At 38.6% G+C, this 15,108-nt stretch overlaps 1 protein-coding gene across 1 annotated transcript in view; it reads right to left on the bottom strand.

Moving 5' to 3' along the window:
• CCDC172 (coiled-coil domain containing 172) overlaps positions 1-2,929 on the bottom strand; it is a 78,317-nt gene extending 75,388 nt beyond the window's left edge. Inside the window, exons 1-2 of the mRNA XM_049790438.1 lie at positions 2,851-2,929; positions 2,642-2,727 (exon numbers count right to left, since the gene is read on the bottom strand). Of these exons, the coding sequence (XP_049646395.1) occupies positions 2,642-2,727; positions 2,851-2,929 (165 nt within the window). The remainder of the gene's footprint in view (positions 1-2,641; positions 2,728-2,850) is intronic.
• Positions 2,930-15,108: the final 12,179 nt, after the last annotated feature.

The following is a 15,108-nucleotide window of genomic DNA, read 5'->3' as shown; positions in this document are numbered from 1 at the left end:
GGAATTCACTGTCAAGTATAAATATTTTAATCAACATTTTTATGTATGTTTATGTACCAACAAATTATTTTTCAATATTCAACAAATTAGGCTTCTAACAAAGAAAAGGTCACAAAGAGTAAAGATTTATTTTCAAAGATGTACTCAGAGTACTTTTTTTTTACATTTGTTATCTGTCAGATCAATATTTTCACCAATACAAACTGGTTAAAATACATTTTGATTCACACATTTTCTCAGTAACCACTGAAAAACATTGTCCCAAATTAGATGAAGTTTCAGATATGTGACTACCATGAAGAAAAATGTTTAAGAATAGCTCAAGAAAACTGCTCTAATTAAATATGTCATGTCATAATTACTTGTTACTTTCATGATGATGTATCTCAAAATTATGTATCATTGACAAGTCATCAAACCTCTCAGATTCCCTTCTGTAAGGAGGGCATAGAAAGTTCTGATAGGACGAACTTTATACAGGTGAAGTAAAAAAAAAAAAAAAAAAAAGTACCTTGCAAGTGCTAAGTGTTGCCTATGTACTACCTACTCTATATATTTCTCCCTATTAATTTCTAGCAGCTCCAATTCTAAAGATATATTTAAGTTTTTTTTTTTCAAGAAAAAGCATGCACATCACCACATTCTATTTGCCATCAACTCATCTATCATCAAATCAGCAGCTAGTTTGCCATCCATCAGTCCACAGGGAATATCAAAGCTGGGGTCTCACAGAAAATAGTTCCCCATTCTATCTTAGAAAAATTAGTACTATTACCTCTCTGGTGTTCCTAATTAATTCCAAATACTAATGTGGACTACTTGCTAAGCATTAGCTGTGATAATAAAAGATAAATAATTAAAAAAAATAGTGCTGTTGCTCACTCAATCGCAAAGAACAAACAAGCCCAAGTTCTTACTGTTGTTCACTTGTCAGGTGGTACTGAAAGTTAAAACAAAATGCAGTAACAGAACTAAAAAGTTTTCCAAGATGCCAATAGGAGGATTTCACAGTGATATGCAGAAGCTCACCAGTTGGAAAGATTTTGTCATTTTATTGGACAAGAGAACTGGAAATGCTTTGCAGTGGTAAATCAGACCTATTTTAAGTAAAGAGACTTCCACAAACAGACTTTCTGCAGCACAAGGCTGAATTACTTGATTCTGGGGAGATAAATAAATATTTTGCATAATCTTCTGCCTCCACCCACAGTGAGGTCTTCAATTGTGGTTTACTAGATAGCTGTCATCTCCCATTCCCCAAGCTCAGATTTTTCTGAAACTGCTTTTTCACTGCGCTGCCTGATCAAAGCCCTGCACTAGTGGCTTTCGCCCTCTTCCTATACCATAAGCCCTGTATAGACTCAATTTCCCTCCCCAAATGCCTTGAGCATGTCTTCCTTTCATTCATATTCTGACCCTGCCTCAGTTGTTTCTCTCTTTTCACTGATCATCTTACAAAAATTCCACCATCCACCATATTCTCTTAGGGAAATCATGCTTTGAGATGAAAGGCATGTCCAAAGAATTTGGGGTGGGGTGGAGACAAGGAGATACATTAGAAAATAATTACATTAAAATTACTGATTATTCAAAATACAAAACTGTACCAATTAACTGTCAACCAATTCTTTTCCCACTGACTGTTCTCTTTTGGCCGAATGTGGACCACCCCACAATCTGGTCAAATACCTCATGAGTTAAAGTGGTTTCTTTAGGACAAGTCCATTTTAGAAGGCAAGACATCAGAACTTCAAATTTTAGTTCTTCAAACACAGAGCTCTACTTGCTGCTGGTTAATAAATAGAATAGAATATGCTTCCTACATATTACATATAAGATGCTTCCTACTTAAAAACTAGTTACATAGCTTTTTAGTTTGTTTGGGGGTCACACCTGGCAATGCTCAGAACATAGTCCTGGCTCTGAACTCAGAAATTACTTCTTGGCAGTTCTAGGGGAATCATATAGGAATATGAGGATTGAACCAATTGCCCACATGCAAGGCAAGGATTATACCAACTGTATTATCTCTCCTGCCCTAAACATGCTTTTTGTTTTTTAACTCATATAAAAGTATGTGTGTAATGTAGTAAAGGAGGGATGCCTAGATCACCCTTGAGCCTAGAACCCAGCGAGGGGGGGGGGGGGAGAGAGAGAGAGAGAGAGAGAGAGAGAGAGAGAGAGAGAGGGAGGGAGGGAGAGAGAGAGAGAGAGAGAGAGAGAGAGAGAGAGAGAGAGAGAGAGAGAGAGAGAGAGAAACCATCAAGCTAAGAAGGAAGAAAATGAAGAGAAGTAATGGAGTACTAAGTGTCAGAGCTTTGGTTATACTGGTGATGTGGGATAGTGTGCAGCTGTTCATCCAAGTCACAGATTCAGCAACACTGAAAACACCAGATCTAAGAGGAAACCACTTAGCTTGATTGCGGCAGACAGGGGTAGGGGAGGTTGGTTGGGGGGTGAAGATGATGGGGTATGGGGAGCACTGGTGATGGGAGTTACACTGGTGGTGGACTGATGTTGAAATATTATATGTCTAACACTCAACCATCAATAAATTTGTAAACCATACTTCTTTAATTACATTTAAAATCATTTCTAAGTGTGTTTCCAGTGCTAATGAGCCCGCAGTCTGGGTAAGTACCTTTGATTCCAACCGCATCTTGTCCTGCTGGAGCAACTCAGCCGCTGTCCGGATTCGCTCCCGGGATTTGCTTATTTCTGCCCTCACTGGAACACAAGCCCAACCTGTGACTACCGTGTATCCAATGGCCACTTAGGCCACCTTCCAGCACCTTCCACAGGACGACTAGGGCGCCCTAACTGTCCCCTCCCCCGTGGCTTGGGGTCTACCTTCCCGCTGCAGGCGGCGGCCCTCCTCGGCCTGGTGCTCTGAGCAGAGGATGTGCTGCAATAGGGACTCCAGGCTCATGTCGCCACCCTGAGCCATTCGGAATCTGTGAACAGTATGAGGAGCCTGGAAGCAAAAGCGCAGTGGGGGTGTGAGCTGCTGCAGATGTTCCCCCCTTCCCGCGTGCCACCAACAGAGCCCCCAAGACCGGGATTGTGGCTCAAGACCCGGATTTCCAGCCAGACCCTTAGCTCTGTTTCCTTGCACCCCTCATTGAGGCCCATTGTCACCCTGGAACCCGCATTCAGGCCCAGCTGTCCCCTAGAACCCATATTCAGGCCTGGCTGACAGACCAGAACCTCTCGTTCAGGCCTGTCGTCCCCGCACCCAGAATCTTCATTCAGGCAGAGCTGTTCCCTGGAGCCCCAATTCAAGGCCTGCCTATCCCTAGGAACCCCTTATTCAGGCCGTTTTCCCAAAACCCTCATTCAGCATCACTGTTCCCCTGGAACCCCTAATTCAGGCCCATCATTCCCCCGAATCTTTCATTCAGGCCTAGGTGTCCCCCAGAACCTCTTATTCAGGCCCATTTGTCCCCCAGAACCCCTCATTCAGGCATAGCTGTCTCCTGGAACCCTGCATTCAAGCTCTACTGTCCATCCTAAACCCCTCATTCAGACCCTATTGTTTCTCAGGAACCCCTCGTTCAGGGCCAACTGTCCCCTGGAACCCTCATACAGGCCTGTCTCTTTCTGGCCCAGCTTCCCCCCCCCCCCACCCCCCGTAAGCCCTCATTTAGGCTGGCATTCCCCTGGAACTCTCATTCAGGCCCAGGTGTAAACTGGAAACAAATTCAGGCATTCCTGTCCCCCTGGAACCCTCATTCATACTAGTCTGTACCCCAGAACCTGTACCCTGGAACCCTCATTCAGGTCCCACTGTCCCCCCAGAACTCTCAGTTAGGTCAGGCTGTACACTGGAACCCTCATTCAGACGGGGCTATACCCCAGAACCTGAAACCTGAAACCCTCATTCAGGCCTGGCTATACCCCACAATCTTCATTCAGGCCCGGCTGTACCTCACCCCTCACTCAGGCCCTACTCAGTCTCCCACGGAGCCCTCATTCAGGCCCGTCATTCCACCCGGAACCCTCACTGAGTCCTCTGTTTGTTTCCCCCACGGAACCCTTAGTCTGCCGCACACCAGGGCCGCCCAGCCTCATCCTTTCCACCTCAGCGTGGCCTGGCCCCTCACTGGTTTGTCCTTGGATTCTACTGCAATGAAAGGGCGATGCTCACGCCTGTAGCCTTTTCAGTGGGTGCCCTTTCCTGGAAGGTTCTAGCCTAGCCGGGTAGCTGCAGGCCAGAAGCCACAGAGCCACAGAGCACAAGGCAAGTGGCCCCTCAGGCAGAACTGACACTACGGTGGCCCAGTGGGCCCATTCCGTGATCAAGTCTTTTGCCCAAGGCAGCGTCACTCTCAAAGGTCTACTTCGGCTTTCCTTTTATCTCAAAGCAGCTACCAGCTTTATAAAGTACAAAATACGATTCTCCATAGAAACTTTTGCAAAGTCTTATCCTTTGACTATGGCAAAGACTGCTATAAATGTGCAAGGTCTGACATTCCACCTTAATCATTTCCTTGTAATCAGGGCATATCTTTTTTGTCTGATTTAAAATTAAGCATTGCCTTTTGTAATCAAGCTCGGTAATATTAATACTTCAATATCTACACAATGTGTGTCAGAAACCAAAGTGGTTTCTAATTAAAGCTTAAACATGAAAGGCACCTTTGGGACTTTTGCCAAGGGATTTTTTTAATTAAAATAAAATATTTTTAGTAGGTCAAAAATATTAAGTTATAATAAACATTTTGCTTTACTTCTGAATTTAAATTGACATTGACTAAACTTTTAAAAGTAATTTCTAAGTAGAATGTATTTAGAACTAAGTGAAATAAGGCACATGTAACTTCTCTCACATCATCCATATAATAGATATTTCGTTAGTATTGTGGTAAAAATCGGTTATAAGTTTTAAACTACTCCATATTTCTACCTTAATTTACATCAAGCCATGTATGCATAAAACTTAGTTTTTCAACAGCATTATAAAGGAATGAATGCTGAAAAGTTTAATGAAGTAGAAAAGAATTGCCATAAGCATCACTCAGAAAAAATATTAATGACATTTTGGTTATTGCTTTCTAGATAACCCTCCTCATCTTCCAGTTTTCCGCTTATAGTTTAACATTATTACAAACAACACTGATAGTTATTACTGATTATTTTCCAGGCCATATATTGAATACTATACATTCCATTGAAATAATTTTTTGTTATTGCTTTCCAAACATAGTTAAAGAAACTGAGACAGGGGTCAGAGAGAGAGCACAGCGGTAGGGTATTTGCCTTGCATGCAGCCGATCTAGGATAGACAATGGTTATAATCCCAGCATCCTATATGGTCCCCTGTGCCTGCCAGAGGTGATTTCTCAGCACAGAGCCAGGAGTAACTCCTGAACACCGCTAGGTGTGACCCAAAAACAACAACAACAACAAAACTGAAACAAAGAACAGCTGAAAACTTGTCAAGGTTGCACATTTAATATCTGAAACACAAGATCCAAAACAAGAAGTCTGGAGACCACCAATTTTATTTTGGCAATTCCATGTTTTTCCTTCTTACTGTACACTAGCATTTTGCTTTTCTATAGAAAACCTTTTATAAGCATATATTTAAATGTTCTCAATCCATCATATGGATGCATGTGTAAAGTTTAGATATGCTGGAATAAATTTGACTCTTATCTATTCAAGGATAGAAAACAAAACTGAAATTGTGGGTTGAGCCATTTTCTTTGAACGCTCATTTGAAGGCTTAAGAACTGTGCCACAGCAGCCATCAAAGGGATGGACTTCCTTTCAGAAGATAAATTATATGACTAATGAATATCAGTCCCTTCAGGATCCTTTCCCATGGACTTGCAGAAAGAGCAGCTTCACAAGGAGGCTGGTTTTCAAAAGCATACTGCTCTTTAACATTCCAATTTTATTAGTTATACTAAACTCACATTTATTATTTAATATGCTCTTCCTGTGCTGAAACTTGGCACAGGGATGCCTGGGCAGACTCTGGGAGTCCCACTGCTTCTCTCGCAGAAGCTTGTGGAAAGAGGTTCTGGAATTCAGGAAAGTGGATGCGGGAAGAAAGGCTTCAACTTCTGCCATCTTGTATATATCCTAGAATACTTTGGTGCTTTCAAGTCCTAAATTCAAATCTTCTTAGAAATTCCATATGATAGACACTAGTAAGTTCTTTTTTTTTTTTAATTCAGACACGATCCTTTAAACTTGCAATTCAGATTTTAAGTGATTCACATTATGAAATAAAACTAAAACATTATACTATTGATATAATTTAGCTTTATTTTAGATTTTTAATAGTGCTCATATGTTTTTCATATCTTCCATATGTATCTATATGTGAGTGCTGATTAGACCGATTACAAGCTACCATGTTCAGAAAAAGTAATATTACCAATCAAATCATGTATGGCATGGTAAAACAATACCACACTATTTTCTTAAAATGTATCTGATTGATCTAGATTACAGAAATAGTTCACTCAAAAATAATCTTTGCTATTCATTTAACATTTATTCAACAAATATTGAGCATCTCCTATGTGACATACTAGAAAAACAACAGGATTTCAGACAAAAAAAAACAGAACTACATAAGAAGTATTTTTTCCTCTGGATATTTCTAACCTCACTGGAGAATTATTATATTTTTCAACATTTTGGCAGCAGTATAAACAACTGCTTTCAGATGTCTCAACAGATGTTCTTTAGAAAGAAAGCCAATTATTTGCATTATGATAGCCACATATGACTCTCAGATCTAAACTTTCCATCTGTACATTTTTCATTGAATTGCATACCTATGAAATATAAGATAAGATCACTCATTGTCTCTCAACCTCCGACTTTTGTTCACAATAACACTAGCACCTGGGTTATTGAGCCATTGGTAATTGCTTTGCTAGAAGGCCTTATATAAGGTTATATTGTTCTTGTGATTTTAAAATGCATTTCCTTTCCTATCTTAGATTGATGGCTTCCCTAAGTTCTAAACCAGGCTTGCAAATACCCACTAGCCCAGAGCATATATATTGCAATGAAAGAAAGAAAAGTAATTCATTTATTTTATGTTTTTTCTTAGGGCATCTGCCAAAAAGAAAAAAAATGTGGGTTCAACTAAGTTTAACAACCATTTATTGAGTATCTACTAAGTGTGAAAATTTCTGCTAGGTCGTATGAGGGAGACAAAAGGTGGAGGCCCTGCCCTTCTAGAGGTCATAGCACCTATACAGGCTATGTACAAGAGTGTTGTTCTTGTGCTGTGGGAATATGGCAGAGGAAGAAAGTCTACATCTCACAGAGGGAATAAAATCTGAGTTCATTTTATGCATGAGTGGAGTGAATAAGGGGTAAGTGAGCTGTCCCCAGGGCTTCCTCTTGGCTCTGTGTTTAGGAGAACATATTCAGTGTCAGGGACCAAAGCATGGTAAGTTGCTTGCAACTTTTCCCTGTACTATATCTCCAGCCCTCAGTTAGGTCTTAATGGAAGGGAGGGTAGAACTTGAAGAGAATAAAAATAAGAGAGAGAAAAGGCAGAAAGTCAGAGGAAGCCAACATTTCTAGTGGTTCTCACATGTAGGGTGAGGTACTAGGCAATGTTTTTTGATAAGCTGAGGGCATTTCAGATGAGTTCTGTTTATCTGTAGCAGTGGATTAGAAAGCAACTTACAGATAATGAATAGTAATAAAGCAAGAGGGTTCTATCACCCACCATCTGAAACGAAGGCATGGTTCCTTCTTTTAACCAGTCTAACTCCCCTAAGAAATCATGGCTCCTACTGTATCTAGAGTGCAGTTGTAGAACCAAGGCAAAATTATTAAGTAACTTTTTCAAAACATTTACAATAGCTAAGAAGTAACCAAATTGGAATTTGAACCCTGATAATCTCTTAAGGCACATGCTAAACCACTTCATTCTCTACCTCTAAAACCTAGAGACTATTAGAGAAAATTAGATTATTTTTAGCTGCTGTGCTTCCTGAATAGACAATAATGTTTCCTTAAAAAATGCTTATTACCAACTAGTTAATATATTTTAAAGACAATTTCAGACTTTTTGAATTTGAATTCAATACATCTGTAATGAGTTAAACTTAAATGTGGTCTAAGAAAAAATAATTGAGAATGGATCATGACTTATCAATAATAATTTGGCTACAACTCCTGTAAAACTAAATATAAAGCTTATATAAAAAGTATCAGGTTCATTTCTGAATATTTATGTTGTCTCCTAGGAATGAGAAAACAACAAGAATAAATGGGTTGGTTTAGAACAAAAATTTATTCCCTGAGAGTTCTAGAACAAGAGTCCCCAAACTATTACAAGCAAGTTACATGTGGCCTGCTGAGGACATTTATCCAGTCTTCTGAGTGTTTTTGCTGCAGCTGCCTGTCCTGCTTAACAACCGACTCATTCCAGGTCCGCAGTGCTCATGTGTGAGATGTGTGCCACACTCTCTGACTCCCCTCTTTCTCTCTCTCTACTCCTCCCCTCAGTCTCAGGCAGCGGTCCTCAAACTATGGACCACCAAAAACAGGCCGATAGTTCCCATTGAAATACTTATTCTTCACCTTAAATATTGTATTTGTTCCTTTTGTTTTTTTTACTTCAAGATAAGATATGTGCCGCATGAATAGGAATTTGTTCATAAATATGTTTTCTTTTGGTTTTTTTTTTTGTTTGTTTGTTTTTTGGTTGTTGGACCACACCCAGTGGTGCTCAGGGGTTACTTCTGGCTGTCTGCTCAGAAATAGCTCCTGGCAGGCATGGGGGACCATATGGGACACGGGGATTCGAACCAACCACCTTAGGTCCTGGATCGGCTGCTTGCAAGGCAAACACCGCTGTGCTATCTCTCCGGGCCCCCATAAGTATGTTTTTTAACTATAGTCCAGCCCTCCAATGATTTGAGAGAAAGTGAACTAGCTCCTTGTTTAAAAAGTTTGAGAACTTCATTCTAGAGCCTAGAAGTTTTAAATCAAGGAGTTTGTTCTTTTCTGAGCCTTCAAAGGAAATATCTGGTCTTTGCTTCTTCCTTGCTTCTGGTTTTTGCTAGTAATCTTGGTATCCCTTGGCCTGTAGCTGCTGCTTCCTCTATCTCTTCACCTCTCCATATAAAGTCTCCAGTTGCAAGATTCAAATAACCTAACAACATATCCATAATGAATTTATTGTAACTAATTATAGCTACAGACCCTTGGATATCCTTGCAGACCCTTGCTTCATTCATTGTCCTCTTTTAACATTGCTAAAAAAAAAAAACCAAAACACAAGATTTCCCCCCCCCCCCGCCCCATTGCAGCAGCAATTAATGTCAGAGCTAAGTCTAGAACTCCCTTCTTAATTCCTTCTGCTCTAATGAAAGATCTGTTTTGTTCACCAAGAGGTTTCAACTGCGTTCATTAAACCAACTCTTCTCATCTTTTTCTATATTGGAATTTTTAGTAAGTGTTTGAAGATAGTGTATCTGCAGAGCTTGCCTGGGGCAATTCATCTTTAGGGATCTTTCTTCAGTAAAAAAAAGAGAAAGGATGGAAGGAAGGAAGAAGGAAGGAAGGAAGGAAGGAAGGAAGGAAGGAAGGAAGGAAGGAAGGAAGGAAGGAAGGAAGGAAGGAAGGAAGGAAGGAAGGAAGGAAGGAAGGAAGGAAGGAAGGAAGGAGGAAGGGAGGGAGGAAGGAGGAAGGAAGGGAGGGAAGGAAGGAAGGAAGGAGGAAGGGAGGTAGGGAGAGAGGGAGGAAGGAAGGAAGGAGGAAGGAAGGAAGGAGGAAGGAAGGAGGAAGGAAGGAGGAAGGAAGGGAGGAAGGAAGGAGGAAGGAAGGAGGAAGGAAGGGAGGAAGGAAGGAAGGAGGAAGGAAGGAGGAAGGAAGGAAAGGAGGGAGGGAGGGAGGGAAGGAAAGGAGGGAGGGAGGGAAGGAAAGGAGGGAGGGAGGGAAGGAAGGAAGGAGGAAGGAAGGAAGGAAACTAGAATATATGGCTTGATGGATTGATGAATAAAGAAATAAACATGGACAGAGGCAAAGAGGTATTATAAGATACCAAAGAAAACATTTGCATGTATTTCACAAATCATTATCATAAATGTGTTATAAAGCCATATGTAAATATAAATACTTAAGGTGTCAATTTTACTTTCAGTCTTAGACTTTTACAAAAGAAAAATGTAAACTGTCAATTTTTCATTGCTAATTAAGAAAAGTGAACTTTTGTGTTGTGAAATATATTCCAGGAATAAATTTCATTAACACATTAAAAGTCATCAAATACCATAATCTTTTAAAGAAATGCTAGTAATGTAGCTGGGTAATTTGGATGTTCTCAGCAATAGATCCAGGTAAGCTGCACTAGAGCCTTATCTAAAGCATTACCTGGCAAGTGCAGAAAATAAACATAAAGCAAACCCCAACTTGGAAACCACTGTTATCCAGTGTATAAAACTCATTTGTTTATTTAATATATATTATTGTTTTATCTGTAGTAAGGCATTTAGAATTTGAGATTACAAGGATAATAGATGAGGGGCTTGAAATTTTCTTATATCAAACTATTGTTTCCATGGCAACATACTTAAGTGGTTTGAGATTACATAAAAGTAATTAAGAGAGAAAACAAGTATTTTTTCTTGCCAATTGTTTTAGTGATTAATATATTATTTGCTTATGTAACAAGTATATGGCTACTTAGTTAATAATTATCTGTTGGGGCTGGAGCATTGACACAAGTAGTAAGGCGTCTGTCTCGCCCGCGCTAACCTAAGACAGACTGTGGTTTGATCCCTGGCATGTGGTCCCCCAAGTCAGGAGCGATTTCTGAGCGCATAGCCAGGAGTAATCCCTGAGCATCATCCAAAACAAAATTAATAATAATAATAATAATAATAATAATTAACTCTTAAGTTCTTGAATAGATCCAAATCTAAACTATTTTCTACAGTGACTTTTAGTTCTGCGAAGATTTCAAGTATTTCTACGGATTTCAGTAAATTGGTCATCATGACTGGGAACTTGGGAAAACTTTAATATAATCCCTTTTCTATAAATTATTCACAGTGACTCTGAAAATTTTTTAATTATATGAAATGTTAAACTTATAGCAATAATATTATTTTTATATAACACATTTGTATATTGGTAGAAACAAAATCATATGCTTTTTCTTAAAATTATTTTCTAATTATGAAATATGTCCCCCATATTTTGCAAACAACAATTGCCTCTCTAACACCATTTCTGCTGTGCTCCTTTCACTCTTCTCCTTAAAAAAAGAGTGAAGAAGAAAATAATAACTTTGCCTTTGTTCTTCCTGAACAAATGCATTATGATCAATTGTGTCAATTATGTGATATACTTTCTTTAAATAAATTTAAAAAAGAAAAGTCAAAAGCAGACTAATATAATAGTATTAAACTTCAGATCAGGAAGTCTCAAGGTCTATTACTTAAACTTTTCAGGTTAACTTAAATTAATATGCATGTGCATGGAACTGTAAAAAAATACTATGCCTTCAATGTTAAAGGAGTAACATAAATTTTGTGGCTTTAGATTGCTTTTGTACTGCTAAGAAATGTTATAATATATACAATCTGGGGACTTGAGGGACAAAGTAATTGTGCATGTGTTTTGTTTTATTAATGTTTTTTGGCTGAAAGTTCAAAATTAAGGTGTTAGCAAGGAGATTTCTTCTGAGAATTCTGTTTATGGGTGATTGTCTTCCCACTGTAATTTCACCTTGTCCTCTTTGCATCTTTGTCTTCATAAAATAAAAGTAAAAAAAAATATTTTCTAAATTGTTTGCTTATCAGAACAATACCACTTTATGTGCTTCCAATGATTAAAATACTTTAGTACAATAATATTACAATATAGAGACCAAACGCTGCCCTTATTTTTTCTTAATGATGTCATAGAAAGTTCAAAATGTTTTAACATAGTTCATATAGCTCACAAACTTTATATTTATTTGAAATTTCAGGTGTGTTGATAAGAGAATACAGAAACTTTGCAAGGTGGTTAAATGAAACAATAATTAGCATTAAATGAAAGAGTTCACTAAGAGGATTGGAGCAATAGCACAGCAGTAGGGCGTTTGCCCTGCATGCGGCCTATCCAAGATGGACCTTGGTTTGATCTCCAGCATCCCATATGGTCCCTCGAGCCAGGAGCAGTTTCTGAGCTCATAGCCAGGAGTAACCCCTGAGCATCACAGGGTGTGGCCCAAAAAGAAAAAAAAAGTCCACTAAGAATCATTTTTAACTTCAGACAATAACTGATTGTTTCATAGGTAACAGTAAATTGTTCAGGAATAAAATGTAAAGAAAAATGGATAAAGAGAAAAAATATAAATATCTGAAAACAACTAAGGAAATATTGCAATCTATTAGAATTATTGAAGCTATGTATAATCATTACTTCAAATGCAAATCTCATAGTTCTGTGCCTATTATATTTCATTATTCTACTTACAAAGCAGGTACATGCACAGATTATCCAAACCATTTGATAATCAACCATTACCATTTCCTTTTTCAAGGTGTCAACACAGAAAAGGCAGGGAAATAGCTGTGATTCTGCACTCCATTGTGCTTTAGCCCAAGAATAAATGCATAGAATGTGCACACATGATCCAAACACCCATAAAAAAGATTCATCATGATATTCTTAGAAGAAGTTAATAAAACCTAAGAGAACTTGTCAGAAGAATGTCCTACAGATGATTTTATTTCAGTAATTGTTGCATTTTAAATGATTACATTTTCTTCGGTGATGTCTTTTATCTTACTTACAGATGCTATTACTCATAAAATGATATTTCAGTCCAGAAGCCGGTAACTATAAATGAGATATAATATTCTCATCTAGATATAGATACGGGATGCAAATCTCTTGCTTCAGCGTCTAAGCTGATTACAGCAGAGAGCAGAAACTTAGTTTCCACTTCAGTTTAGTGCCTGCTATTCTATTTTACATAACGACCAAACACCATGTTGTTTTTTTCATCAGTCTCCGCATCTGACAGGCAGCCTGAGACAAGGTGAACTCAGAATTTTGTGCCTGGAGACAGATGGCATGGCTTTAGTATAGAGTCAAGAGGAATGACCACAAAAAGCATGTACCATGTATTCATTAAAGAACTGCTGTGTCTGGCTTCTATTTTCCCAACTCTGCCATCACCATGAATAAATGAGTGAGTTTTCTGCACTCCTGGAGCCTACAGGAGCAACAAAGTATGGACATCCTTTTTATTAATTCAAAATACATGGAGTAAAATAGGTGTAGAATCTAACAGCGCATAACAGAGATGTGAGTTAGACATTGTACATGATACATTCTTGCTGCCACAAACCTCTCAGGCTGAACAGAACCAATGTTTGATGTATGAAGAGGAAGGCTGTGAAATTCTGGTACCAATGGGGATGGAACTAAAAATGGTCAGAGTCTAATTATGTAGGACTTGGAAAACAATACAACTGTACTATTCCCAGTGCAGTGGAAAGCCATCAAAGGGTTTGATAAGGAAATGATTGCTATTTAAGGTAGGAAGATGAAGACAAAGCTCTTTTCTTTTGATCGAAGAGTTACTCCAAATGCTGTGGATTGGGTGGAATATGTTGAACTGGCCCCTGGGTTCAATGTGATTGATAATTCCTTGTATAACCTTGAACAAGCCTCTTTCTCCTTTATTTCATTTTCTTTTAAGTGGGTACAAGTAGGACCAAGTTAAAGAATAGGGGGAAATAGAGAGGTGAGGAAGGAAAACAACCACAGTATTCTTTAATGGAAAGTTCAAATAGAATTGAGAAATTAAGGTCCTAGGAAAAAAAGAACCATCCCTGTCAATAGTATGGAAAAGCCCAATGTGGGATAGAGAAAAGAGCCTAAGAAATGTAGCTGAGTTAACTTAATTTTGCCTTAACTGCATTAGTTCAGTTAATATCTGAGACTTAGGGAAAAAAAACCCAACAAATATCAGAATACCCCTTTCGGTCTACAACTATAATTAAGTTGTATGTAAATGTGACTTGAAATGGAATTTACTGGTCTACATTTCTGACTTTAAATATATTGAAATGCTCCCTTCATAGCTGATGAATATCTAGCCTTCCAGGGCCACCTCCAGCCCCTAGATATCCTCGTTTTGACATGCAGATTTATGGCAATAGAAGTTGTGTCTGCAAAGGGCCTAAAGGGACTTGTTCAGGGTCTGCTCTTATTTTGTAGTGCCTGAGCCTTAACAAATTATTACATCAAAAGTCACAATGTAACTAAAGGCTTAAGATATCTTGTAGTTTTGTTATCTTATAGTTTACAAAATCATCTGCCCAAAATGAGTCTTACATAATTAGAATCAATTGGTTAGCAGGCTTCAAGAAGCTTTCAGACTAGAAATGTGGATTTTTTCTTATTGTTTCAATTTTATAGAAGGTGACTGCATTCCTTGGCTCCTAGGCTCTTCCTCCATCTTCAAGTCAGCAATATTGTACACACAAATCTCTCTGTCATTCATTTTGCTCTCCTACAAAGACTATTATAATTCCAGTGGGCTTTCCTAGTTAAGTCAAGATAACACCACTCTCTCATAAACCTTACAATCTGCTTTGTCATTAAGATGAAAGAATCAAAGGTACTAAGTAAGGATTAGGATTAGGATGCATCTTTGGGGATCACTATTTTGTTTACTACGGTGGTTATTTTTAATACCATTTTTTTTGTGTATGCATAAACTACCGAGAGTTCTCATAAAATAAAATCATCTTTTTTCCTCTGTAAAAAAATGGGATATGGGGCCTGGAGAGATAGCACAGCGGTGTTTGCCTTGCAAGCAGCCAATCCAGGACCAAAGGTGGTTGGTTCGAATCCCGGTGTCCCATATGGTCCCCCGTGCCTGCCAGGAGCTATTTCTGAGCAGATAGCCAGGAGTAACCCCTGAGCTCTGCCGGATGTGACCCAAAAAAAAAAAAAAAAAAAAGGGGATATGAGAAGAAAGAATCCCAAATCAAGTAGTCCACTGTCTCAAGAACTGTCTGAACTACTGCAGACTTTAAACATTACGCTTTGGTAGTATAGTTGTTCAAGTAAAAGAAATGCCTACAAAGAGAAAATAGTTGAGGCATTACAGAA

The sequence above is a fragment of the Suncus etruscus genome, chromosome 17 (assembly GCF_024139225.1).
Source record: "Suncus etruscus isolate mSunEtr1 chromosome 17, mSunEtr1.pri.cur, whole genome shotgun sequence".
Lineage (NCBI taxonomy): Eukaryota > Metazoa > Chordata > Mammalia > Eulipotyphla > Soricidae > Suncus > Suncus etruscus.
This window is presented reverse-complemented; position numbering and strand designations above follow the sequence as displayed.